The sequence below is a fragment of the Camelus dromedarius genome, chromosome 7 (assembly GCF_036321535.1).
Source record: "Camelus dromedarius isolate mCamDro1 chromosome 7, mCamDro1.pat, whole genome shotgun sequence".
NCBI lineage: Eukaryota > Metazoa > Chordata > Mammalia > Artiodactyla > Camelidae > Camelus > Camelus dromedarius.
In genome coordinates, this window is record NC_087442.1 from 83,710,955 (window position 1) to 83,737,637 (window position 26,683).

The window sequence follows — 26,683 nt, forward strand, 5'->3', positions numbered from 1 at the left end:
GTGGGGCTGGTTCCAATATTTCATTATTGTAAGTTTCTGGTTAATGTCTTTGTGCCTAACTACATTTCCTCTATTCTGTGTTTATCTTCCTTAATCCAGGATTCTAGAGATGCGATCGGAGTGGTAAAGAGTATCACGTTTATGACCCTAAGTGCACAGTTCATCAGCTCTTCCTTTGGGCTAATCTAATCTAGGATGTACTGAGTAATTATCAGATTCTTGCTGATCTGTGTCTGGCAAAGTGTTCAGATAGTGGACATGCATGGATTCCCCAAGGCTTGTGATTCTTTTCACAACACCAGCAATAACCAAAAGTGCCAAGTCACCAGCCTGGCCATCACTGTGTGTTACATCTGTTGTCAGACTTTACAAATTTAATAACTGGAAAAGGATGCTTTGTTTTCGATTTTCCTTTGTTACTACTGAGACTGAATATGCCTGAGCAGTCCCCGAGAAGGAACTGGAGCTGAATGCTGTCACTGAGCTCAGGAGGCGGTGAGCAGAGGCCAGCTGCCAGCTTAGAAGCCTCCTGGGGTCAGATCGGGTAGGTGCGTGGCGGACTGAGGACCCCTCACTGGCTTGCTGCTCTGCTCCCCGGGAGCCTACAGAGTTTGCAGTCTGGGCTGAGGTCAGGGTAAGGCAGTGATGCTCCAGCCGTCACTGGCCCAGGCTGTGGCACTTGGCTAGGCATGTGTGTGCAATGCTCTGACCAGCAGGGATGTGAACAGTCTATGGTAATTCCGGTTCACTGGGGTAACCAGCCTCCAGATTGAGACATAGAGTTTGGTCACCTAGAGGTACCTTTCATTTTCCTTGCCATCAGAACCTAATTCTATTTGGTAAAGGGATGTATCCACAGTCCAGGCGAGAGACATTGCTCCCTGCTCTCCCAGCCTCCTTTGCAGCTAGCAGTGGCCCTGTGATCCTGTTCTGGCCAATGTGAAGTCTTCTTCTTCAAAAAAAAAAGAAACACAAAATTTTGAGCAGTCTTATGTTTACAGAAAAACTAAGAAGCTATAGAGTTCCCACAGAACCCTTTATTCTCCCAACAGTATCATCTATTATCAGCATCTTGTTTCAGTCTGGCTCATTTATTGTAATCGATGAGCCAATATTGACATGTAATTATTCCCAAAAGTCCATAGTTCACATTGGAGTTCACTCTGGGTGTTGTACCTTCTACGGGATTTGACAAATAGGTAATGACATGTCTCCACCATCATAATATTATGCAGAATAATTTCCCTGCCTAAAAATACCCTGTGCTCCACCGATTCATCCTTCCCTCTCGCCAAACTCGTACTGCTAAAAACCATGGCTCTTTGTGCATACGTATTTTGTGTTCATAAAATACGTGTAACATAAAATTTACCGTCTCATCCATTTTTAAGTGTACGGTTCAGTGGTATTAAATACATTCACATTTTTGTGCAATCATCACCACCATCTGTACTCTTAACTCTTACCATCTTGTAAAACTGAAATTCTGTACCATTAAACATGGATTTCCCATTCTCCCCTCCCACAGTCTCTGGAAGCCACCATTCTACTTTCTGTCTCTGTGAATTTGACTACTCTAAGTACCTTATATAAATGGAATCATACAGTATTTTCTTGTTGTTACTGGCTTATTTCACTTAACATACTGAGTTCAAGATTCACCCATCTCAGAGAGGGTGGATATAGCTCCGGGGTAGAGCATGGGCTCAGCATGCACAAGGTCCTGGGTTCAATCTCCAGTACTTCCATTTAAAAAAAAAAAAAAGAAATTAAAATAAATAAATAAATATCCCTTCCCCCCACCCCCCCAAAAAAGATTCATCCATCTTGTAGTATATTGCATGATTTTCTTCTTCCTTAAGGCTGAATACTATTCCATTGTATGCATATACCATATTTTGTTTAGCCATCCATCCATCAGTGGATAGACCCTTGGGTTGCTTTCACTTTTTTGGCTACTGTGAATAATGCTGTTATGAACAAAGGTGTACAGTATCTTTTCCAGACCCTGCTTCGAGTATATACCCAGATGTGGAATTATGGGACCATATGGCAAAGACAAATTTCATATGATATCACTTATATGTTGAATGAAAAAAAATGGCACAAATGAACTTATTTGCAAAGCAGAGACAGACTCACAGATACAGAAAGCAAGTTTATAATTATCGAGGGGAGAGGGATAAACTGGGAGTTTGAGATTTGTAGACACTAACAACTACATATAAAATGGATAAACAACAAGGTCCTACTGTGTAGCACAGGGAACTGTATTCAATATCTTGTAAGACCTATAATGATAAAAAATATGAAAAGAGTATATACGTATGTACATATAACTGGATCAGTATGTTATACACCAGAAACTAACACAATGTTGTAAATCAACTACACTTCAATTTAAAGAAATAGAAAGTGTGTATAGAACTGGGTCATGTATGAAGCTTGTATGTTGACTTTGTAACCTGCAATCTTGCTGAATTTATGTATTAAGTTCTAAAGGTATTCTTGTGGAATCTTTAGGGTTTTCTACATATCAGATCATATTATAGGCAAATGGTGATCATTTTACTTCTCCTTTTCCAATTTGGATGACTTTTCTTTCTTTTTCTTGCCTGATTTCTCTGACTAGAACTTCCAGTACTATGTCGAATAGGAGTGGAGGAAGTGAGCATCCTTGCCATGTTCCTGATCTTAGAGGAAAAGCTTTCAGTCTTTCACCATTGAGTACAATGTTGGCTGTGAGTTTTTCACATAGGACCTTTATTGTGATGAAGTTTGCCTTCTATTCCTCATTTATTGAGTGTTTTTATCACAAAAGCATGTTGGATTTTTGTGAAATGCCTTTTCTGTATCAATTGAGATGTAAGGTGGGGTTTTTTTCCCTTCACTTTGTGGATGCAGCATATTAAATTGACTGATTTTAGTATGTTGAACCATCCTTTCATTTGACAAATAAATCTCACCTGGTCATGCTGTACAATCCTTTTAATAGGCTGCTGGATTCTGTGTGCTAGCATTTTGTTGAGGATTTTTGCATCAGTGTTCATTAGAGGTATCGTTTTGTAGTGCTATCTTGCTTCTTTGTCTGGCTTTGGTGTCAAGGCAATGCAATGTTTGGTAGAATTCACCAGTGAAGCTGTCAGGTCCAGGACTTTTATTTTGGGGGAGTTTTTTTATTCTGCTTCAATCTCCTTACTAGTTTTCAGTCTATTCAGATTATCAGTTTCTTCATGATTTAGTCTTAGTAAATTTTGTGTTTCTAGGAATTTATCCATTTCATCATGGCTACCCAATGTGTTGGTATACAATGGTTCATAGTACTCTCTTATAATCCTTTATTTATGTAGAATTAGTAGTAATGTCCCCACTTCAGTTTTTTATTTTAGTAATTGGAGCCCTCTCTCTCCTTTTTCTTATTCCATATGATTAAAAGTTTGTCAATATTTTTGATATATTTAAAAAACCAACTTCTGGTTTCATTAATGTTCTATTCTTCATTTCATTTATCTCTGCTCTAATCTTTATTATTTCCTTCCTCCTGTTAGCTTTGGGTTTAGTTTTCAGTTAGTTGGTTCCTCTTTTTCAAATTCCTTCTGTTGTAAAGTTAGGCTGTTCATTTGAGATCTTTCTTGTTTTTTGACGTTAACTGTTTATGGCTATAAATATAGCCTTAGAACCAATTTCACTGCATCACATAAGTTTTGGTATGTAGTGTTTTCATTTCACTCATATCGAATTATTTCCTAATTTCTCTTGTGATGTGTTTTGTGAATGATTGGTTGCTTAATAGTTTAAGAATGAATGTATAGTTTCCACAAATTTTCCAGTTTTCTTTCTGTTATTGATTTCTAACTTCATCCAGCTGTGGTCAGAGAACATACATCCTATGATATCTATCTTTTCAAATGTTGAGATGCAGTCTATGGCCTAATTTCATTTATATTTGAAAAGAATGTATCTTTTGTTGTTGTTGGACAGAGTGCTCTGTATATGTCTGTTAAATCTAGTTGGTTTATTGTGCTGTTCAAGTCCTCTGTTTCCTTACTTACCTTCTGTCCGGGTGTCCTAGCTATTATTGAGAGTGAGGTATTGAACTCTCCTACGATTATTGTAGAACTTTCTATCTCTCCCTTCAATTCTGTCAAGTTTTGTTTCATAGATTTTGATGGTCTCTCATTAGGTGCAATGTTTATACACACTTAGTTTTCTCCTATTGAACCTTTTATTAATATACAATGTCCTTCTTTGACTCCTGTAAACGTTTTGATTTAAAGTCTATTTTGACTGGGTGGGGGAGGGTAGAGCTTAATTGTGGAGTGTGTGCTTAGCATGCATGAGGTCCTGGGTTCAATCCCCAGTACCTCCATTAAAAGTAAATAAGTAAATAAATCAACCTAATCACCCCTTCAAAAAAAAATAAAAAATAAAGTCTATTTTGTTTGATATTGGTATAGCCACTTCTCTTCGGTTATATTTGCATAGATTATCTTTTCCCATCCTTTCACTTTCAACCTGTGGGTATCTTTGGAGCTCAAGTGTGTCTCTTGTAGACAACATACAATTGGTTCATTATTTTTTGTTTTGTTTTTTCTTTTTCTTTTTTGTTGGGTCACGTTTTTTTAATCCATTCTATCAATCTGTGTCTTTTCATTGGAGAGTTTAATCTATTTACATTTACATTAATTACTAATAATGAAGCTCTTCTGTCATTATGCTCGCTGTTTTCTCTATGCCTTGTAGCTTTTTGTCTCTCATTTCCTGCATTACTGTCTTTTTTTGTGTTTAGCTGATAGTGAAGTGTTAAAATTCCTTTCTCATTTCCTTTTGTGTATACCCTATAGCTATTTTCTTTGTGGCTACATGGGGATTACATTTAACATCCTAAAGTTATAACACTCTAATTTTAATATACACCAGCTTAACTTCAGTAACATAAAAAAACTGCTCCTTTACAGTTCTGTTCCCAACTCTTCCAGTTGCTGATGTCACAAACTTACACCTTTATATATTGTGCATCCAAATACATAAACTAATAATCATTTTGAATGCATTAGTCTTTTAAATTACATAGAAAGTGAGATTTGGGGTTACAAACCAAGTTACAGTAATACTAGCTTTCACGTTGGGGTTTTGTTTTTTTTTTTTTTTTTTTTTGGTTGTTGTTAAATTTATTTTTTCTTAAATCATGTAGAAAACAAAAAGTGTAGTTATAAATCATTGTTAGAGTGATATAGCCTTTTGGGGGGGAATCACTTATTTTATTGAATCTTTGCTCAAAAACAGCTTTCTTATATCCCAGAGACCTATGTCTCTGAGACATATGCCTAGAAGGCCTTCAAGGGACAAGACTGGGCCACAATTCAACCTTGTGTCAATGCCCTCCACTCACCTTTCTCACCAACGCCTAAGCCAAAACTTCCCTTCACGTCAACTGCCCAGGAGAGAGCAATCCTTTATTACCAACAGAGTGAAATCTAGTGGAGTCTAAAACAACTGACCACTCAGTGAGGACAAGCCTGAGAAAGTCTAAGAGAGACAGTCCTCACTCTCCTTGTGGGCAGAGACAGGGCTGGTGGGTTGAGCTGCAGGAAGTGGGGGGATGGCCATGTCATGCGTGGTCAGGGGCTGGCTCCAGACCGGCCACAGCATCTCTCAGCTTCCAGTCTGACCGTGGAAGTCTTAGCTCCCGATGGTCCAGACCATGCAGAACAGCCACTGTCTCCCCTCAAAAGGTCCAACAATGAAGAAATGCATCAGGCCAGTGGCTGTGAGTTCCTCTCCAGCTGAATGAGAGTTTGGCTGTGCGTCTTGATGCGGTCATGGTCTGCGTCAAGGTGGCCAAAGATACACTCCTCCTGCTCCTTTTCTATATAAAATTCTAAAGGAAATGTAAAGCTTTCAGGGAAGGCCTACCATGGCTTGATCTCCATGTCCTGAACTGCTCCTGCCCGAGGCTGAATGAGAGTAAGTTCAAGCAACTTATGAGAACAGGACTTACAAGAAATCCCCAATGATATAGTTTTTACAGTTGCCCATGTATTTACCTTTTCTGACATCTTTATTTCTCCATACAGCTTTGAGTTACTGTCTAGTGTCTTCATTTCACCTTGCAGGACTCCCTTGAGCATTTCTTGCAGGGCAAATCTAATAGTTACAAACTCCGTCTAGTTTTGTTTATCTGGGAATGTCTTAATTTCTCCTTCACTTTTGAAGGTTAGTTTTGCCAGAGACAGTGTTCTTGTTTATAGCTTTTTTCCTTTTAGCACTTCGAGTATATCAGCCCACTATCTTCTGGGCTCTAAGGTTTCTGATGAGAAACTTGCTGATAATCTTTTTGAGGATCCCTTGTATGTGACAATTTGCTTCTCTCTTGTTGCCTCCAAGATTATCTCTTTGGCCTTTGTTAATCTGACTACAATGTGTCTTGATATGGGTATGAGTTCACCTTACATGGAGTTCATTAAGTTTCTTGAATGTTTATATTCATGTCTTTCATCAACTTTGGAAATTTTCCACCATTATTTTCTCTACATCTTTCTTTATTCTCCTTCTGGGACTCCCATAATGCATATGTTTGTATATTTGATAGTGTCCTACAAGTCCTTCAAGCTCCATTTGATTTTATTGAATATTTTTTCTTTCTTTTTATCAGACTTGATAATCTAAGCCCAGAGCAGAAGCTAGGAAAAATTATTACATTCAAAAGCAGCTGTGTATAAAGGGATATTTAGAAAGCCATATGCACACATAGCACAAGACACATACCCAGGGAAGACTGGCAAAGACCTGAAGCTTTCACCCTGGGCTGATGCCTAGCCTCAGAGCAAGCCTACATAAATATTAAAGGAGAATCCCAGCACAGAGCCAATCTGAAAAAAATGGGAGAGGTGGAGTGTTTTGTTGGTTTTTCTGTTGTGTGTGTGCACATGTGTTTGTATGTTTTGTTTGTTTAGCTCCTGGCATTCCAGGAAATCTCTGCCAAAACATTGGCTAATCAGGAGCTAAAGGAAGCAGAGACTTCAGTAAGCACACACAAGTAATAGACTTGGCAAAAATAGTTTGTAAAAGTGTCGAAATAGACTACTATAGACCTCAATAGTAAAAACATAAACTGAAAAAGCAAATGCTGGGGAAGAGGGAGAACCTGATTTCCAGAGTTATCACATTATAATAATCAAATGCCGTTTTTAACAAGAAACAATGATAATGCATGCTAAGAAACAAGAAAATATGCCCATTCAAAAGAATAAAAATAAATTGACAAAAACCAACCCTGAGGAAGCCCATAGACAAACTCTTAAAACAACAGTCTAAATATGCTCAAGAAGTCAAAGGGGAAAAGGTACAAAGAACTAAAGGAAATCATTTTAAAAGTATGAACAAAATTCTATTATCAACAAATGGAAAATCTAAAAAGAAATTCTGTAGCTGAAAAGTACAATAACTAAAATGAAAAATCCACTAGAAGGATTCAACAGCAGATATGAGTAAGCAGAAGAAATAATCAGTGAACTTGAACATAGAGCAATTGAAATAGTCATCTGAGGAGCAGAAATTCTAAAGTATGGAAAAAAATGAAAAGAGACTAAGAGAATTTAGGACACCATCAAGCAAAGCAACATATGCATTATGGGATTCCAAGAAAGAGAAGAGAGAGAGAAAAAGACAGAAAGATTCTTCGAAAAAAATAATGGTCAAAAACTTCCCAAATCTGATGAAAGGCATGAATCATGAGTGTCAAGTAGAATAAACACAGAGAGACCCACACCAAGATACACTATAATCAACTGTCAAAGGCCAAAGATAAAGAGACAATCTTGAAAACAACAAGAGAGAAGTGACTCATCATGTATAAATTTGCTTCACTAAGATTATCGGCTGATTTCTCATCAGAAACCCTGGAGTCAATAAGGCAGCAGGCATTATTTGTTTCAAGTGCTGAAGGAAAGTAACACCAATAATACTATATTGGTCAACATTATCCTTCAAAAATAAGGAATAAATTAAGAAAGCTGAGGGAGTTCATTACCACTAGACCTGACCTACAAGAAATACTAAAGGAAGTTATTCAGGCTGAAGTGAAAGGGCACAAGACAGAACTCAAGAATGTTTTAAAAAATTAAGATCCCTGATAAAGAAAATACATGGGCAAATATAAAAGCCAGTTTTATTGCAGCTTTGGTTTGTAACTCTCTTTTTAATTTTTCTACATGATATAAGAAACAAATACATAAAAATTATAATTTGTTGTTACTGGGGAAACACTGTAAAAGATGTAATTTGTGACATCAGCAAGATAAAGGGGAGATGAAGTCATATAGGAATAGAGTTTTGTATTCTTTGAAGTTATTATCAATTTAGATTAGATAGTTATATCTTAGGATGTTAAATGTAGTCCGGACAGTATCTACAAAAAAAAAAAAAAGGTATACAAAAGGAAACAAGAAGGGAATCAAAACATATCATTATAAAAAATAAACACAAAGAGGGCAATAATGAAGGAAATGAGATGAAAAAAGCTATAAGACGCAGAAAACAAATGGCAAAATGGCAGAAGTCCTTCCTTATCAGTAATTACTTTAAGTGCATATGGAGAGGGGAGGGTATAGGTCAGTGGCAGAGTACATGCCCAGCATGCACAAGGTCCTGGGTTCAATCCCCCGTATCTCCATTAAAGATAAATGAATAAATAAAAACCCAATTACCTCCCCACCAAAAAATAATTTTAAAAAATTTTAAATGCATATGTATTAAACTCTCCATTCAAAAGTCAGAGATTGGAGAATGGATTTTTCAAATGTTCCAACTATATGCTATCTATAAGAGAATAACTTTAGATAGAAAGTAAGAAAAGAAAGTAAAAGGATGTAAAAAGATATTCCATGCAAATAGTAACAAAAAGACAGCACAGATAGCTATCCTAATATAAGACAAAATAGACTTTAAGTCAAAAACTGTTATAAGAGACAAAGAAAGACATCATGTATTAATTAAAGGGTCAATTCATCAAGAAGATATAATTATAAACATATATACAGAAAACAACAGAGTCCCAAATTATATGAGACAAAACTGTACATAACTGAAGGGAGAAACAGACAGTTCTATAATAATAGTTAGAGACTTCAATACCCCACTTTCAATAATGGGTAGAATGCGCAAACAGAAGATCAGTAAGGAAATAGAGGACTCAACACAATTAACCAATTAGAACTAACAGACATGAATATACAACTCTAAGCAACAATAGCAGAATACACATTTTTCTCAAGTTCACATGGAATATTCCCCAGGATAGACCATATGTTAGGCCACGAAACAAGTCTTAATCATTTAAAATGATTGAAATCATCAAAGTATCTTTCCCAATCACAATGGAATGAAACTAGAAACCAAGAGCACAAGGAAACTGAAAAATTCACAAATTTGTGGAAGTTAAACACACACTCTTAAATAACTAATGGGTCAAAGAAGAAATCACAAGGAAAATCAGAAAATACTTTGAAATAAACAAAAATAAAAACACAATTTACTGAAACTTAAGAGATGCAGGGAAACCAGTACCAAGTAGAATATTTATAGCAACAAATGCATACATTAAAAAAGAAGAAAGAGCTCAAATCAACAGCTTAGCTGTACACATTAAGGAACTAGAAAAAGCAAAACAAACTAAACCCAAAGCTAGCAGAAGAAAGGAAATAAGAGGAATTAGAGCAGGCACAAACAAAACAGAGAACAGAAAACAATAGAGAAAAATCAATGAAACCAAGAGCTAGTTTTTCAAAAAGAAACAAACAAACAAAAAATTGATACAACTTTAGCTTGACTAAGAAAAAAAGACCAATATCCCTTAAAAATATAGATGCAAAAGTCCTGAATAAAATACAAGTAAGTCAAATCCAACAGCATATTAAGAATATTACACATCATGACCAAGTGACATTTATCCATGAATGCAGGGGTGGTTCAACATGTTACAAAATCAATCAACAAAATACGTCTTATTAATAGAATGAAGGGGAAAAGCCACAAAATTATCTCAACTGATGCGTATAAGGTATTTGACAAAATCCAACACTCTTCATCATCAAAAACACTCAGAAAACTGAAAAATAGAAGTGCACTTCCTCAACATGATAAAGGGCATTTACAAAAATCCCACAGCAAACATTATACTCAATGGTGTAAGACTGAAAGTTTTCCGCTGTGATCAGGAAGTAGACAAGGATGACTTTCACCACTGCTATTTGTTCTAGCCAGAGCAATTAGACAAGAAAAAGAAACAGATGATATCCAAAGTGGAGAAGAAGAAGTAAAACTATCTCTACTCACAGATGGTGTGATCCTATATACAGAAAATCCCAAAGAATCTACAAGAAAGCTACTAGAGCTAATAAACAAATTCAGCAGAGTTGCAGAGTACAAAATCAGTTGCAAAAAAATCATTTGCATTTGTATATACTAACAATAAACAAACTGAAAAGAAAATTAAGAATTCCATTTGCAATAGCTCCAAAAGAATAAAATACTCAGTAATAAATTCAACCAAGGAGGTGAATAACCTGTACACAGAAAACTATAAAACATTAAAAGAAAAGAAATTAAAGAAGTGGTGATCATCTTGTATTATATAAAATATCAAATTACTATGTCATGCACCTAAAACTGATGCAACATTGTAAGTCAATTATACTTCAAAAAAAACTAAATCAAACCAAATAAAAAGAAATTAAAGAAGACACAAATAAATGGGAAGACATCCCACGTTCAAGGACTGGAAGACTCAGTGTTGGTAAGATGTCAGTACTACCCAAAGAGATCTATAGATTCAGTGCAATTCCTATCAAAATCCCAAAGACAGTTTTTGCAGAAATTCATATGAAAACTCAAGTGGCTATGAATAGCCAAAACAATCTCAACAAAAAAAGGACAAAGTTGGAAAACTCATACTTTCTGTTTCAAACTTACGACAAAGTTACAGTTATCAAAACAGTGTGGTACTAGAATAAAGACAGACATACAAGGGTGGAGAAAAGACTTCAGCAAGTGGTGCTGGGAAAGCTGGACAGGTGCATGTAATTCAATGAAATTAGAACACACCATACACAAAACTAAACTCAGAATGGCTTAAAGACAAGACACTTATAAACCTCCTAGAAGAAAACATAGGCAAAACATTTTCTGACATAAATTTTAGCAATGGTCTCTTAGGGCAGTCTACCCAGGCAATAGAAATAAAAGCAAAAATAAACAAATGGGACCTAATTAAACTTATATACTTTTGCACAGCAAAGGAAATTATAAACACAACAAAAAGACAACCTACAGAATGGGAGAAAGTATTTGTAAATGATGAGACTGATAAGGACTTAATTTCCAGAATACACAAACAGCTCATACAACTTAATAACCAAAAAACAAACAACCCAATCCGAAAATGAGCAGAAGACCTGAACATGTATTTCTCCAATGAAGACATACAAATGGCCAATAGCCACGTGAAAAAACGCTCAATGTCACTATCAGAGAAATGCAAATTAAAACTACAATGAGGTTATCACCTCACATCAGTCAGAAAATGAATGAATTTCTGATACATGCCACTACCTGGATGGACCTCAAAGCCATTATGCTAAGTGAAATAAACCAGACACAAAAGGACCAATACTATACGATTCCACTTATATGAAGACCCTAGAATGATTAAATCCATAGAGACAGAAAGCAGAATGGTGGTTGCCAGGGGCTCGTGGAGTGGGGTCATGTAAATCAATGAAATTAGAACACACCACACACAAAAATAAACTCAAAATGGCTTGAAGACTTAAACATAAGACAAGACACTTACAAACATCCTAGAAGAAAACATAGGCAAAATATAATGGGTACAGAGTTTCTGTTTGGGAAGGTGAAAAGGTTCTGAAGATGGTTGGTGGTGATGGTTGCACAAGAATGTGACTTGTACACTTGAAATAATTAAGATGGTAAATTTTACGTTATGCATATTTCACAACTTACAAAAAAAGAGGGCAGGGCAGGAAGACGGAAGAACTTGGATCCCTAATAGCACTAGGGTGATGCCCGTCCACATCTGCAGCCATCTAGCTCCCATTGTTCTGACTCTCCTTCATCTGCTTTCTCTTACCACAGATGTACACACTCCTAAGGAATTCCCTGCCCTCTCCCACAGGGCTCTCAGCATCCCCTCCCTTCCTGTTGCATTGCAGGGCCATTTGCAGCCGGATAGCTCCTCGTTGTGGGAGCTGCCCTGGGCATTGTAGGATTTAGCAGCATCTCTTGCTTCTGCCCACTAGATGCCAGTATCCATCCCCCAGATATGACAATCTAAACTGTCTCCATCCTTGCCAGATGCCCCACTGGGGCAAATTGCTCCAGTTGAGAACCATCGCCCCACAAAGCCTTTGCTAAGCCAGCTAACCTGCTCACTGCTCTCACATGCCCTGGGGATTCCTTCCTCCCAACTCTGTTGTGACCACGCAAAGGCCCCCTCCAGGTCTTCCCAAATCCTGCCTGTCCTCAGGTGGTGAACTCCCCATTGGTTGTGGGGACTTCGCCCACCATCCCAGGCCCACGTAGGCTCTCCATGCCCCAGCTGTCACAGCATTTGGCCTTTCCGTTGCCTTGTGTATGTGGTTGACTCCTGGGGGTCGAGAGTCTGGTTCCTGGGGCAGGGGTCCTTGCACAGATAAGGGTCCAATCTATACATTTCAGTGAATGTTTGAGATTGTCTTGTCCTGGAGCTCAGCCACAGTCAGGATGCACTGATGCGGAAGCCAGAAAGCTCAGGGCTGCCTGGTCCTTTGTTCCCACCCCGAGTGGCACAGCCACCAGCACCTCGGAAGCCTGCTCCTCCAGCCCACTGCTGACGAGGGGAAGGGCCTGCAGGCCCACGGGGAGGGTGGGCCAGACCTACCCCCGGTCTCCACCCCCAGGCGCAGAGGGGACATGGAGGGAGTGTCCAGCCTGATGTGTAGGGGGTAGAGTCCAGCCTGCTAGGCACAACCTTTCCTTCCACTTTTAACTGGGACTAGTGCTCAAAAGCCTCAGACAGGAGAGCGGGTTGTGAAAATGAGTTGCCCCCAAGGTACCAGCAATGCTCTCAGGGAAAAGCTTTTAATGAGCACCAGTGAGTCCCTGTTGAGCCCAGGAAAGAACCAACACGGTGTCTGCCTCTGAGAGCTCCCAGACCAGGGTGGAGAACGGGCCCCAGACACAAGCCTAACTAGGTCAAGGCAGTATTAGAGACAAGAAAAGAAATAGATGCCCAGCCCCAGGCTGGGAGTCCGGAAGTCTTCCTGGAGGAGGCCATGACCAGGCAAGAAAGGTTCCACACTCTAGGGTTGCCAAATTCAGCAAATAAGGAGGAAGACGCCCGCTAGATTTGAATTTCAGATAGACAACTAATAATTTTTGGGTATATCACAAATATTGCAGGGGACATACTTAGGCTAGAAAGTTACACACTTCATCACTGCCCCTCACAGAGGTAGATCAGACTCATGGAAGGGGTGGGACAGGGCTGGACCTTGGGTTCCAGAGCAGGAACTGATCACTGATATGAGCACACTCCTACTCAGCCATTTAGCCTGGGTAGCACTAGGCTGGTTTGTTACTGTCTCTCAGCGTCAGTTTTCCAGTCTGTAAAATGGGATGGGCATGTGGACATGAAAGCTCGCCTCTCAAGGGCCGGTCTGGGGTCCAGCGGCATCGGACTCCCTCAAGAGAGAGGTTGTTGGAAATGCAGACTCTCAGGCCCTGGCCCAGCCTGCTGGATGAGACCTGAGTTCTAAGAAGTCTCTGAGATCTGGGTGTGCGTTAACGTTTGAGGGGCACTGTGTGCAGAGCCGCCCTGCAAGATGGAGGCGAGGAGTTGGCATAGAGCTGGATCTGGTGAGGCTCCCAGGCTGCCTGGCCTCCCCGGCGTGTGCCTCCCACAGGGACACTGGGAGAGGGTACTTTACCCTCACTTACAGATGAGACCCAGAGGAGGCCAAGAAAAGCGAAGTGCCTCCCTTGAGGCTGGGCGAGCACATCTCAGGCGTCACAGAGGCAGCTGGTTTGAAGCCCCCTGATGTACCCGTGTTCTGCAGCACAGCTGTGCCACATCGATCTCGCTGCTGCTCAGAAGCCTTGCAGATGGACTCGTGGGCAGACAGATGCTGGAGCTCTGAAACTGAGAGGAGAGAGTGGACAGAGGCAGGTCTGCCCAGCAAGGCACCTGGCACTCGATGAGGGGCTGGGCAGAGGCACTTTCCCCGGCCCAGAAGGTCCACCTCTTCCCTTCCCACGTAAAAACAGCCGTCAAGAGAAGCAGCTCGCAGCCCTGCTGCGGGGCAGGACACCTTAATGCTTCTTTCTGGGGAAAAGAGGGTGGCATTTGGCGGGGGCACCACCCCCCCGTGGATTCGACTTGATCGACATTGCCTCCTGGAGTCACTGCCTCTGGAGACCAAAGTCCTGAGAACAACTAATTCCCCAAACCCTGAGTCACTGATCCTCAGCAGATGGGGGACAGAATTAGCTGCAATGGGAAATGCACTTGAACTGGTTCATGCTCTGGGTCCAGAGGTTTCCCGGGAGAGGCTGTTCTCCCGTGCGTTATCGCCATGGCTACAGAGCTATCTAATCAGGGTGCTCCCCTGCTTAAAAACCACTGGCACCTTTTTGTATCTTTCCAATTTTTAACATTTGACTCTATTATTTTTTTCAAAATAAATCAACTTGATTTTTCAGCCTTTGCCTATTTTGGTGACGGCCACTTCGGTTTTCTCCTCATGCTCAGATGTGCCACGTTCCCTCTTAGCCAGAGTGTTTGCCCATGCTGTTCCCTCTCAGGACTGCTGTTCCCGCCCACCCTTCCAGTCTCACTTGCTCAGGGCGGCCAGATTCCCCTGACTCCTCCAGCTGGGTGAGGCCCCAGGTAACCCTCCTGGCACCCTGGATGAGCCCGAGGGATGACTAACTAGCCATCTCTGTGCTAGTTGGAGGGCACTGCCCCACTCCCTCCAGCCCCCAGCCCAGCGCCTACACCTGGCAGGTCCCAACAAGTGTTAGGAAGTAGACGGATGCTTCGTGGAGTTTGCAGCTTGGGGGAGGCCGGGTGCACTGAAAGCTTGACTCTTCAACCTTCTAAAGCTCCTTGCATCCAAGTGCTATGCTCTGTCCATCTCCCCCAGACCCTAGCATACAGGTGGGAACACGACGGCACCCATTCAGGCCTCTGTGTGGGAGTGATTGTGGCAGCCAGGGCTGGAGATGGTCACTGCACTCGGCTGACCCCTTTGCCATTATGTCCTGTGTGTCAGCACCCTGGAAACCACTGGAAACGGGCCAAGCTTATCTATCTGTTGCTCAGTGAAGCTGAGTTTACAGCAGGCTAACCCCACCTCTTATCTTCCAGGCCCAGATCACCTATTACGGGCACACCTGTGTCCCAGGGCCAGTTCTATTTTGGACATGCTTGTCAAGGGCAGAGGTTTGGGTTTCAGATAGACGAGTCCACCCTCTGAGGGCCTGTCACCCCATATGTAAATGGACAGCAGTGCCTCCACCCAGGGATGTTTTGGAGATTGAATGAGACATCTGGGCCCCTCCCCTGTACACCTTCCCCCTGCAGATCCAGGGCGTGAGGACACATCACTCTCTCTCCTAACCTGTCCAATTCAGAACCCACCAAGTGCCAGGGCCATCCCAGCTTAGCCAGGGTTATGTAGGCACACCCCAGTTCCCAAGCGCCTACGACGGCACCTGCTCCCACACTGGAGAGAGGTGCCAGCTACTCCTCCGCAGGGGTGAACAGCCAGGCCAGCCTGAGACACCCAAGGAGGCCTGTGCTGACTTTTCCAAGTCCTGCCCAGCCTTCCTCGGCCCTGTGACCTCAATGCCAGTAAGTTCTCTGAGCCTTGGGCCCCCCACCTAGGAATTGGGAATTGCCTTATGCCCATAGAACACTCAGCATAGGTATCAGCACACAGCCTGTACTTAGCATGTGGCCACCAGGCCTATGCCCAGCCCCCTGCTCTCCCCAGGTGGGGATACAGCCCAGAGCAGAGTCCCCTTTGAGAAGGAACATCACTGGGGAAACCCGAGGCGCCCACTCTCCTGGGTTGATCCTGGATGTAAGCTCACTGGCCAGGATACCTAGCGGGGTGGCAGGTCAGAGGGACTAGAAGTCACGGCGCAAGGCTGGAACAACCTTGCAAGGAGAGCAGACAGCCTCCTCGAGACCCAGGCCTCAGCTCCTTGCCTGCCTCACAAAACAAGTGGGAAGGTCCAGCAGGGACTGATGCCTAGCAGCCCAGCCGAGATGCCAGGACCTTCCCAAGCCCGGCCCCTTCCACAACACAGTGACACCCACGATGCTCTTGGTGCGGTTCTGGCACCCAGTGGATGCTGAGCTGCCATCTTCGTTCAGCTCCATTAAGTGCCTGTCCTTAATGCACCCAGGCCGGGACAGACCACAGGGATCCTGGTCGCACTGCCCTGGCTGCTGGTTTACAGTTACTGGTAATTCCACCCAAACGGCAACCCCCATCACACACACCCTGGCTCCCTGGAAATCCTCGGAACAGGAGCAGGAAAATGTGGAGACCCCAAACCTGAGGTCCCACCAGCTCCAAGTCCTACCACACCTAACAGTGTGCAGAGGGCCAGGCTCCTCCCACTGCGCAGACCAGCTTGTGCTGATATCACAGCCTGGCTTCCTTTCTGAAAGAAACGCTCAAAGAAAAAGAAAAAAAAAAGTACTTCCGACTTCCTGACTTTCTCCTAGACTTCCCCACACCCCCATCCAAGGTACTCTCACCAGCCTGGCCTTTGTTGGCCTGATAAGTGGGTGATGGTGATACTGTGTTAAGTGGGCGCAATCAAGGACACTGAGTCATCGGAGCCACCCTTCCTCCAGACAGCACAAACTGAGAGGCCCAGCCTACGGGCTGGGACCCTCTCCTGTCAGAGCCTTGCAGCTGAGCAGAGAGCAAAGAACAGGGCATATGTGCGTCATGGTACATGCATTTAAAAATACATACAAGTGTAAACAATTTTTGGGGGGGGGAAGGTATAGCTCAGTGGTAGAGTATATGCCTGGTACGTACGAGGTGCTGGGATCAATCCCCAGTACCTTCATTACAAATAGTAATAAATAAACAAACCTAACTACCCCCCCCCAAAAAAGTTTATTCTTTAAAAAAATTTTTTTTTAATCAAACACACACAGATGTGCTGAAAGAAGCCTGAGACAGCTGTCCCCGGATGCCCGAGGGAGAGGAAGCTGAATCCACAACATGCTATTTGGAGAATGACGTGCAGTCAGGAAGGCCCAACTTCCCTGCAGGAGAAAAGTCATCTTCAAGCTCCAGGGAAGGGAGGCTGTCAGCCTGATCCCAGACAGGAAGGCCACGGGAGCAGCCAGGCCAGAGACCTGACGGGGGCAGGTGTCTCCCAGGCCCAAAGGCTGTAAGGTTGCAGCACCGCACGGCTGACCTCTTCTGGCCAAGGAGGCAGCACACACGGCAGGCAGAGAGCCAGGTACTGCCTCCTGAAAGCGGCTTCTGATCCCCAAGGTTTGCAGGGACGGTCCCTTCCTACAGGCAGAAGGTACAAACCAAGGTAGCAAGAACCTTTATTCCATTGTTAAGGGCAAAGCACCACAGACCTGCCCGCCCTGGAATCCAGTCCGTCCAGGCCGGAATCCAGCCCTCCAGGCTGGGAAGCCTGCTCCATACTCCGTGCTCAGCCCGGGGAGAGGCCCGGGAAGACTGCTGAGGCTGCCTGGACAACCTCAGGAGGGTGCTGCTGTGGGCTGGCGCTTCTCTCTGTGCCTGAAGCTGCGCAGTGGATTCTGGGTCTTCGCCTTCTGCGGGGGCAAAGTCGTAGGTTAGCTAGGGGATGGATGTCCATCTGTACAAACTGAGACAGACTCAGGGAAGTGGATGGTTTTGCCACTGGGCAAGCCCTAGAGGCCGTGAGCCAAGGACAGGAGCTGTTTCGGGCACCACAGAGGCCCACCTTCCTCCTCCTGCAGCTTGGAGACGAGCAGGGTGGTAGGGACAGAACCACAGGTCCTCCTTGGCTCCTGAAGCCACCTGTGGGTGGCCAAGGGAGAGTCCCAGCCCCCAACAACTTTGATCGGCAGCCAGGAGTTTGGGGCCGGTTCCTGGGGACCTGTCTCCTCCCTCCCGAGGGCAAGATGACAATGGAACAAGGTGGGAGGGGAGCCCTGCAACTGTCGCCAAGGCCCCAGGGGACATACCTTGGCCTTCTTAGCAGAGGAGGGTTTCTTCCGCTTCTTGTGAGGGTGGACGAGGCCACGAAGAGCAGGAGGAACTGAAAGAAATGTTCGGCTCAGCAGCCACTGCCACCCCGTGCAGCTGGTCCCACCCGGTCTCCTCAGCCTGCGTGTCACCCAGAGCCCACCAGCTGCACCTCTAGCTGGCTCCCAGCCTGCTCTCTCCCATCCTGACCCAGTGCCTGGCACTCCAGTCCCATCTTTAAAATGCCTAAGGACATCATCGGTGCACAGGGCCCGGAGAACAGCTGTCCCCAGGGGTGGGACAGTGGGGACTTGCACTGTCTCAAACGCTCCTCTACAGCATTTGCATTTCTTGCAGTAAGTATGTAACAAGAGTAGGAAAAATAAGATGCAAGAAATAGAATGCTGAAAAAACTGTAGAAGTAATTTCTTCCTATGTGGCCCCTCCCCCATATCCTTCCTTCACCTGTCGGGCCCCCCTGTCACTGTCTGTAACCTCCTCCACGATCCCCAGCCTCTGCTCTCACTCCCACCTGCCCACAGCACAGTGCCAGATCCAAGCTGGCCAGGCCACACAGGTCCCAACACGCCTTGGAGCACCACACCACCGCGCCCTCCCACGTCACCCTGACCCCTTTAAGCCTCCCAGACACACACTCTTTTTTTTTTTTTGCGTCAAAGGATTACCTTTCCAAAGGGAAAGGTGCCTGGCCACACACTCTTGACAATGACTTTGCTCCTATGTGACAAAGATGGAGTTTCCTGCCCCTCTCCTCCCCATCTCCCTCCTCGCTTCTCAGACCAGGACCCCGGCTGGCATCCTCTCCAGCTCACTGTCCTGGGGGAGCCTGGCCTCTCCTGCCACACTTGCCAGGTTCCTGGCAGTCCAGGGCAGGTGCTGGGGAAGGGGGCCCGCACTCACCACTCTTCTCCCTTAATCCACTGTAAGCACTGGCAGCACTAAGGCCACGTGTGCCCGTTACCAAAGACGTGGTTACCCAGGTGTAAAGGGAGCCAGTCTCCTGAATATATCAGTTGGGCTTTGGCCTCGCCTGCACCGTAGAAACCACTCTTGGGGACCAATCCTGACCTCACAACTGCAACACAGATGGCCCCTGGTCCCAGGGGGCTCAGGCAGGTGTGTTCTCTATCCCCTGCCAACCGTTCTAGACTCTAATGCCCCCACCCAGCTGCACCTGTCTACCCAGGGGGACTGAGCAGACAAGGCTAAGCAAGTGAGCGTGGCTGCCTTTGCGTCTGTGTATGGGCTCGCTGCCCGGTCTCCGTGGTCCCGTGCCAGCCCGGCGCTTGGCAGCCCGGAATTGTCCCCCTCCCCCGCCCCCCGAGGCCCCCGCGGCCCTGCTCACCCAGGTAGTCGGGGACGTGGCCCAGGTGAGGCTTCACCACGGCGGGGTGCAAGGGCAGATCGTGCCGCAGCAGCTGGAGGTCTCTGGGGTTGTCTTCAAAGTATGTCTGACGGGAGAGAAGCGGGCACTGCGGGCTCAGTCTTTCTTCTGTAGTTTCGCGGGGGAGTTTTTGCGCTTTAGAATTTCGAGGGCTGAGGTTTCCCACCGCCTTTGTCTGTGGTCACTGGGCCCCGCTCCCAGAGGCAGCTACGGTCTCATTTCCCCTCGAGTACTCTGTGCACTACGAAGGCGCGCGGCCCAGTTCCGCTCACACAGCAGCACGCCTTGCCCTTCTCACTGGGCGACATCCCACAGGCCGCTCCGCACTGCCACACCAACAGCCACCTCCTCCTTTCCCGTGTGATGTGCACCGCACAGATGCACCCGGCATGGTTTAGCTCGTCCCTGTGGGGGACTCTCAGGGGTTTTCCACCTCTGGAATCATGGACAACGCTGTGACAAACGTGGACACACGTGGGATCATGCACGTTCACAACTGTGCCAGGAGAATAAACTCCAGAAATTGTCACTCCGATGGACACGGCCACTGCCCACCCCGGAGGCCAGTCTGATTCACCTCCCAGAGGAACAGCTGGCTTCCTTTTCTTGTTCTTGGCCTGCTTCCTCCCCACTGACCTGCTGAAGGCGCAGCTGGCCACTCAGTTCACTGCCTCTCACACTCAGAGTTCAGCCAGCCTCCAGGAGGGGTGATGATCGAAAGCTTCACCCCTTTCTCCCCGCAGTCCCCTCACCTTAAGCTTCTCCGAGTGCAGAAGCTCCTCCTTGATCTCCTTCAGTCTCGCCTCTCGGATGGCTTGTTTAGTCACAGAGCGCATGGCATCCTGGGGGCAGAGGCCAAAGGTCAAAGTGGGGCCACCTGAATCCGCCCGTGCCTGGGTGCTCAGCAGCAAGGGTGCGATCCTGGGTCCTAGAGGAGCCCCGAGCACTCCTGTCCCCAGGGGGTCCCACTCACCCTGCAGCGGTAGCGGAAGCCCTCGATCTCCTCCATGCGGAACTGGTAGGGAAGCAGGGTGGGGGCCCCATTCTCTGTGGAGAAAACAACAGTAAGGGTCCTCCAGGCTGAAGCCTCAGGACGGGGTCTACAGGAGGCCTTCTGTTCAGAGCCTCCTACACCCCTGGGGTGAGGCATTTGGGGACTCAGCCCCCTTCCCTTCCCTGGGTCTCATGGATAGCTCATGACAGGCGATCCACTCTGCTGTGGTCAGGATGGCCTAGTGTCCCCACTTCCTGGGTACCTGTCACATCCCTCAGCCCCAGGACCTGCCCATCTGCCCACTCTCCTCCTCCAAGGCCACTCTGGCCACGAGGTACCCATTGACAGCCGCCAGGCAGTAAGGAGCACCAGCCCCTTGCAGTCACACAGCAGTCATGGCAGCGTACTGGGTCATCTGATGTTCAAATCAAATGAAAACTGGAGGTGGCAGGGGAGCCTGCAGAGGGGTGGGCATCACCTGTTTCACAGAGAAGTGAGCCCAGGCGACCTTCTACACGAGTCCAGGGGTTGGCGGCTGTTCAGGGCCCATGACCTTTCCTGGCCCATATGGCATGCAGGAGCGAGCCCCCCACTCAAGAAGCCCTGTCTGGGCCCTCCGCCCATAACCTCCTGGACAGTGGCACAGCCCTTCCCACCCCCTCCACCATCTTCTTCTCACAGCCTAGCTGCCTCACTACCGCATAACCTCCTGCAGGCGCCAGTGCAGAGCCACCACTCCCACCCTCGCCAGCAGCTCCCTCTCCCATGGTTGTCTCTGAGACACCACCAGTCCCTCCCTGACCTCCCAAGCCCCCTTCCCCTCCCCCGGCCCTTCTGCCACATGAGACAATCGGTAAACATGACTTTACCAGGCACCCAGGCACGGGTGGATTTGGGCGCCCCCACCACTTTGACCTTTGGCATTGCCCCCCAGGATGCTGTGCACCAACTACCTGATGGGTCTCGACCTCAGCTGGCTCGTCTGTGAAGGGGAACAGCGCCTGCCACCAGGGCAGGACAAGGGTAGGTACAGGGATGTGGCACACAGTGGGGCCGAGTGTGCGGGTGGCCGCTGCCGTCATCATCACCAGTGTCAGCATCCCAGGTGCTACCACCACCACCAGGGCTACACTGTCATGGGAGAAGCCTGGCCCTGGCACAGGCCAAGGAGAGCTGGGCTCTTACCTCCACTGAGAAGCTCCTCGATCTTGCCCAGGTGGGACTGTTCTGTGGGCAGCACGAAGGTCAAGACTATGCCTGGGTTGTTGGCACGCGCCGTCCTGCAAGGGGAGAAGGCCCAGCCTGTGTCTCTGGCAGTGTGTCCTGCCACGTGGCCGCGGTCCTGGTGCCCAGCCCGCCACGCCCCAGCTCTCCTACCTTCCTGCTCGATGTATGTAGGCTTCGGGGGTCGGGGGGAGATCAAAGTTGAGCACAGCACACACGTGGTGAAAGTCTATGCCCCGGGCCACACCTGCCTCCGGATCAGAGGCCCTGCGGGAAAGCACCCCAACGTCAGACAGACCCCTCCTCTCCCCCAAGCCGATGCAATCAGCAAGATCTCTAAACAAAGCCTTGTACGGAACCACAGGACCCTCACATGTGTAAGACTCTTTAACGTCAGAACTGTTCCAGGAGCTTGTGCAGTGGAGGTGGCCAAACTTTGCCTTGGCCTCACCTCTAGGGCTACAGCAGAAGTCACTGCCCACAGGGTAATCCAAGAACCACTCCTGGACAGCCAAGCCATCAGGCAGACAGAGACTGGGGCCTCCCCTTTCCCCCTAAGAAATATCCTCCTTGCAAGTCACAGTTACACAGCCAGCGCAGGCTGGGCCATTGCCCCAACAAACCAAGCAGTCTTGCCCTTCAGGCTGCCCGTGGAGCACGTGCATGTGTGCCCTTCACCCCCCTTCTCCGGACCCAGGCAGCCAACAGCTCCGTGGGCTAGGCCAGCAGCCAGGCCTGGAGCACCTGGCCCCCTGCCCCCACACTCTAGTTTCACAGTCTTCTGAAAGGCTGAAAAACAGGTGTCCTTGAGGAAGGCTGGGAGGAGAGAAACATGGACTCACCTGTCCCCCTTGGGTCCTTTGCCTCGATGCTTGCCCTTGGCCGTTGGCCCCAGGACTTCAGCATCTGTTGCTATGACACAGTCGTAGAAGCCTTGGTTGAACTGTGAGATGATGTGGCACCTGTGCGCCAAGAGTGGAGGGAAGGTGAGCCCCGAGAGCAAGCTGGAGGCCGCACTCTCATCCCCTGCTTAGTCATAACCATCATTCTTTCTGACTCTTCCCCCGCTTAATCTCTGTGCCTCAGCCTCCTCGGATGAAGATGGAATAACAGGAGGTCCCACAGACTTGTGAGACACAAAGTCAGTGAGCATCGGTCACGCCCCGAGCCTGGCCCCCACTAAGTGCTTAAGAAACAGGAACAGCAACTGTGTCTCCCCTTTTCACTCCCCATCTCCAACCAAGACTTCGGAGACGGCACACCTGGAGCGCAGCGGAAGTTCCCCGTTAAGCACACAGGACGGGATGCTGAATTGCTCCAGGAACAGGCGCAGCCGGTAACTCCGCTCTAGAGTGTTGACAAAGAGCAGAGACTTTCCCCGAATCAGCGACAGCTTGAGCAGGGCATACAGCAGCAGAAATTTATCTTCCTCCGTCTCACAGACCACCTGAAACTGCTGCAACTGGTCTGGCCCCGGCAGCTGGGACTCCTGTAACTTGAGGGTAACCTAAGGGAGGACAGGCCTGCGGTCAGGAAAGAAAAGAAGACAGAAATGCTGCTGCAAGCCGCCGGCTCGCCAACCACAGCGCAAACGTGTGAGTGTAGGGCACCCTGCGTCCCCTCCAACTGTGTAATTTAAGGATTCAAAGCATGCAAACTGTTGTAGTATATAGAGGACATAAATCTACACACAAAGCATTTGGGGCACAGGACAAAGAGAAACACAGTATACAAGACTGTAGTGAGGAGAGAACCCCCACAACCACCAGCTTTCTGCAGAGCAAAGTTCACATAAGGTGAGAACTTTGGCCCTACTGCTCAAAGCAGCCTTGCTGCCCCTTGGGGGTCTGGGCTCAGGCCCTTAGGCAATGGATGGTTTGAATCCCCCTGCCCCTGCCAGGGGACATCTGAAACTTCACAGTGATTTTAGGTCAGGGGTGGGTACGGGTGTTGGGGGTTGGTTAACAATCACCAGCTTACAGAGCCTACAGAACCAGGGATGCTATATCAATAACAATTTCCCACCCAAAATAACAAAGGGTTCCTCTAAAAAATGGAGGATCATAGGTAAACAGGTTTATACTGTATAGCACAGGGAAATATATTCAAGATCTTGTAATAGCTCACGCTGAAAAAGAATATGAAAACGAATATACATATATTCACGTATGACTGAAAAACTGTGCTATACACCAGAAATTGACACATTGTAAACTGACTATAACTCAATATAAATAAATAAATAAATAAATAAATAAATAAATAAATAAATAAATAAATAAATAAATGGAGGATCAAGTGCTTTAAGTGTGACATCAATGTCTCCAGATGTTTCCACGGGGTTCTTACCGGGTTGTGCAGTACCAGCTCCTTGAGTGCTTGTACATCCTCGTTAAAAGTAGCCGACATCAGAAAAGCCTGGTAAATCCGGGGCAAGTGACTAAAATGAAACAGAGCCCCATCAAACTTCGGTTCCAAAAGCCTCTAACTGTGGCGGCTGAACTGGCCACCTCGCTCCAGGCCCCAGTGTCTATTCACAAGCCCCACACACCTTTCCTTACCAGAGAAGACTCTTGAGTTCCTCCTCAAAGCCAAAGGAGAAAAGAAGATCAGCCTCATCCACCACCAGCAGCTCCAAGGAGTCTCGCAGTTTCAAGTTGTCTTGCTGCAAGTGGTTTAATATGCGAGATGGGGTCCCCACCACTACATCGGGCTTCTCCATCAGCACAGCCCTGTAGGTGGGCAACACCTCAGTACTGGGGAGAGGGTAGCAGCTGGGACCACAGCCCAGATTAGCCCTCTCTCTTGCTGCACAAAAATCCAATCCCTCATCTCAGTGCAGATTCATTGCCCTACAATCTGTTGCTTTCACGCACCTCTGAGAGGCCGAGTCTTCAGCGGCTGAGACATTGGCCACCCGGATGTCTCGAGCACAGTAGGCAGCCAGCTGCTGAATCATGGACTGGGCCTGCCGTGCCAGCTCCTTGGTGGGCACAAGGACGAGGCCCCTTACAGCCTGCTCTACCGCGGGGCCTGTCTGCAAGAACACAAGTTAAAGACTTCAGTCAGTCAGGTGGTGTCCTTGTGACGCTTTTCTCTACCTCTTCCAGGCAATTTGACCCAACTGTTGTGACTTCAACACAACAGTCTAGTTGTGTTCTGATCAACCCCTCACTTCTACCCACCTCAGAAAGTAGATCAGAGGACTCTTTCCCCTGGCATTGACTTCAAAAAGGATAACTTATTTTATGGTTATAAAGTTGCTTAAAATGTACTAGTTAGAACACTGGATTTCACAATAACTCTATGAGTAGGAGGGAAGGATGGACCAACTTTTTATAGTAGGAAGAAGGGAAAGCGATTTACTCAAGATTACACAAAGAATGGTGGGAGCAGGGCCTGGACTAGTACCCAGGTAACCTGAATCCCAGCCCACAGCGGTTACCACAACAGCACCAGGTTCTCTCAGATCAACCTTCACGGGTAAGAGGTCAAAAGAAAATTTGGTTCTTGGGAAAGACTTGGGTGGATGGGAGTGGAGGGCACAGCTTTCCAAGAGGGCACAACGGAACTCAGACGCCTTCATATCCCTTCTCTGCCCTTGAGGCCTCTCCCCGGACTCACCGCCTTCCTGTGGAGCAGCAGCTGCAGCATCGGAATGGCATAAGCGGCGGTCTTCCCCGAACCTGTGCGGGCTCGAGCCAGAAGGTCCTTCCCCTCCAGGGCCAGCGGGATGGCCTTTTCCTGGATCAGCGTGGGTCGCGACCAGCCCAGGTCGGTGACGGCCTAGGAGAGACAAGGGATGGCTCAGGCGACACGCTGCCCTGTCGCTACCCGCCTCCACGTCCGCCCGGCTTCTCAGTCCTCCCGGATACCTGCAGGAGTCGGGGGTCTAGACCCATGTGTTCGAAGCCTAGCGTTTCTGGATCCTCCATGCTGCGGCTCTGTAGTGATAGCGCGCACGCGCAACAGGAAGAACGCACGACGTCGCGTGGGCGGGTCAAATCGGCAACCAATCAGCTTCAAACGAGGCCTCACCTCCCGGAAGAGTCGGAGGCTAGGGTTCCGGTGTTCCTGCTGGGCTCGGCGGCAGCGGCTGTCTTCGCGGCTCGGGCTCTCGGACGAGAGGCGACGGGCCAGGGACCGGGATTGGCTGGGAGCCCTCGTGTCCTCGACCGCCTTCTACTTCCAAACGTCGTGGTGGGTTAGGGTTATCTGCGGCAGGGGCGGGGCTGCCTGGAGGTGGGTGAGGTCCCCTTCGTGCCCGCCTCTGCCCAGCCACACGGGCCAGACAACCTGCAAGTTTGTCCACCCAGCCACATGCTTGTGGCTTTATCTTCGCCTAGCGCTTCATTTTAACAGCCTCGCCCTAGTAATGATGCCTGCACTAGTTATACTTGCATTGGCAAATAAATCAATGTTTAGAATGCTCTTCTGTATACTACCAACATTTATGCCGCGCGTGGTAACTTACCACGTATGGGATACACTGGTGAGTCCTGCGCCCTTTCCTACCCTTACGCATCTAGGGGATCTCTGTCAGGTTTCTATGTAAGCACTAAATTCTCTACCACCTAGGATGCTCAGGAAAAGTGTAGCAGCATATGAGTCCCAGGGCTGTTTCCTGTGGCTGTGGTGGGAACCTGAGAGTCTGAACGGGGGTACAGCTTTGAGAGTAGAAAGCAAGTGACGCTAGGTGTACCAGCATATGGTACAGGCGACCGAGAGGCTGGGCTAAGGTTCAGGACCATAGGCAGTACAAAGTACAGGCTATAGCAATTGAAC

The 26,683-nt window shown here is 47.0% G+C and overlaps 2 protein-coding genes and 1 non-coding gene across 3 annotated transcripts in view; 2 read left to right on the forward strand and 1 right to left on the reverse strand.

Annotated features, from left to right (window-relative positions):
• Positions 1 to 26,683, forward strand: part of OGDH (oxoglutarate dehydrogenase) — a 349,301-nt gene that overhangs the window by 231,009 nt on the left and 91,609 nt on the right. The window lies entirely within an intron of this gene.
• Positions 17,077 to 17,148, forward strand: TRNAT-GGU (transfer RNA threonine (anticodon GGU)). Its single transcript has one exon. It is a non-coding gene; the product is annotated as a tRNA-Thr (tRNA).
• DDX56 (DEAD-box helicase 56) lies at positions 17,627 to 25,900 on the reverse strand. The gene is made up of 14 exons (XM_031454590.2): positions 25,774 to 25,900; positions 25,523 to 25,684; positions 24,775 to 24,935; positions 24,460 to 24,630; positions 24,248 to 24,338; positions 23,161 to 23,405; positions 22,741 to 22,860; positions 22,052 to 22,165; positions 21,860 to 21,954; positions 20,654 to 20,727; positions 20,433 to 20,522; positions 19,642 to 19,747; positions 18,275 to 18,348; positions 17,627 to 17,878 (listed from the first exon to the last, which is right to left on the reverse strand). The coding sequence occupies exons 1-14, from the start codon at positions 25,831 to 25,833 to the stop codon at positions 17,804 to 17,806; spliced, it is 1,638 nt and encodes a 545-aa protein (XP_031310450.1). The 5' UTR covers positions 25,834 to 25,900; the 3' UTR covers positions 17,627 to 17,803.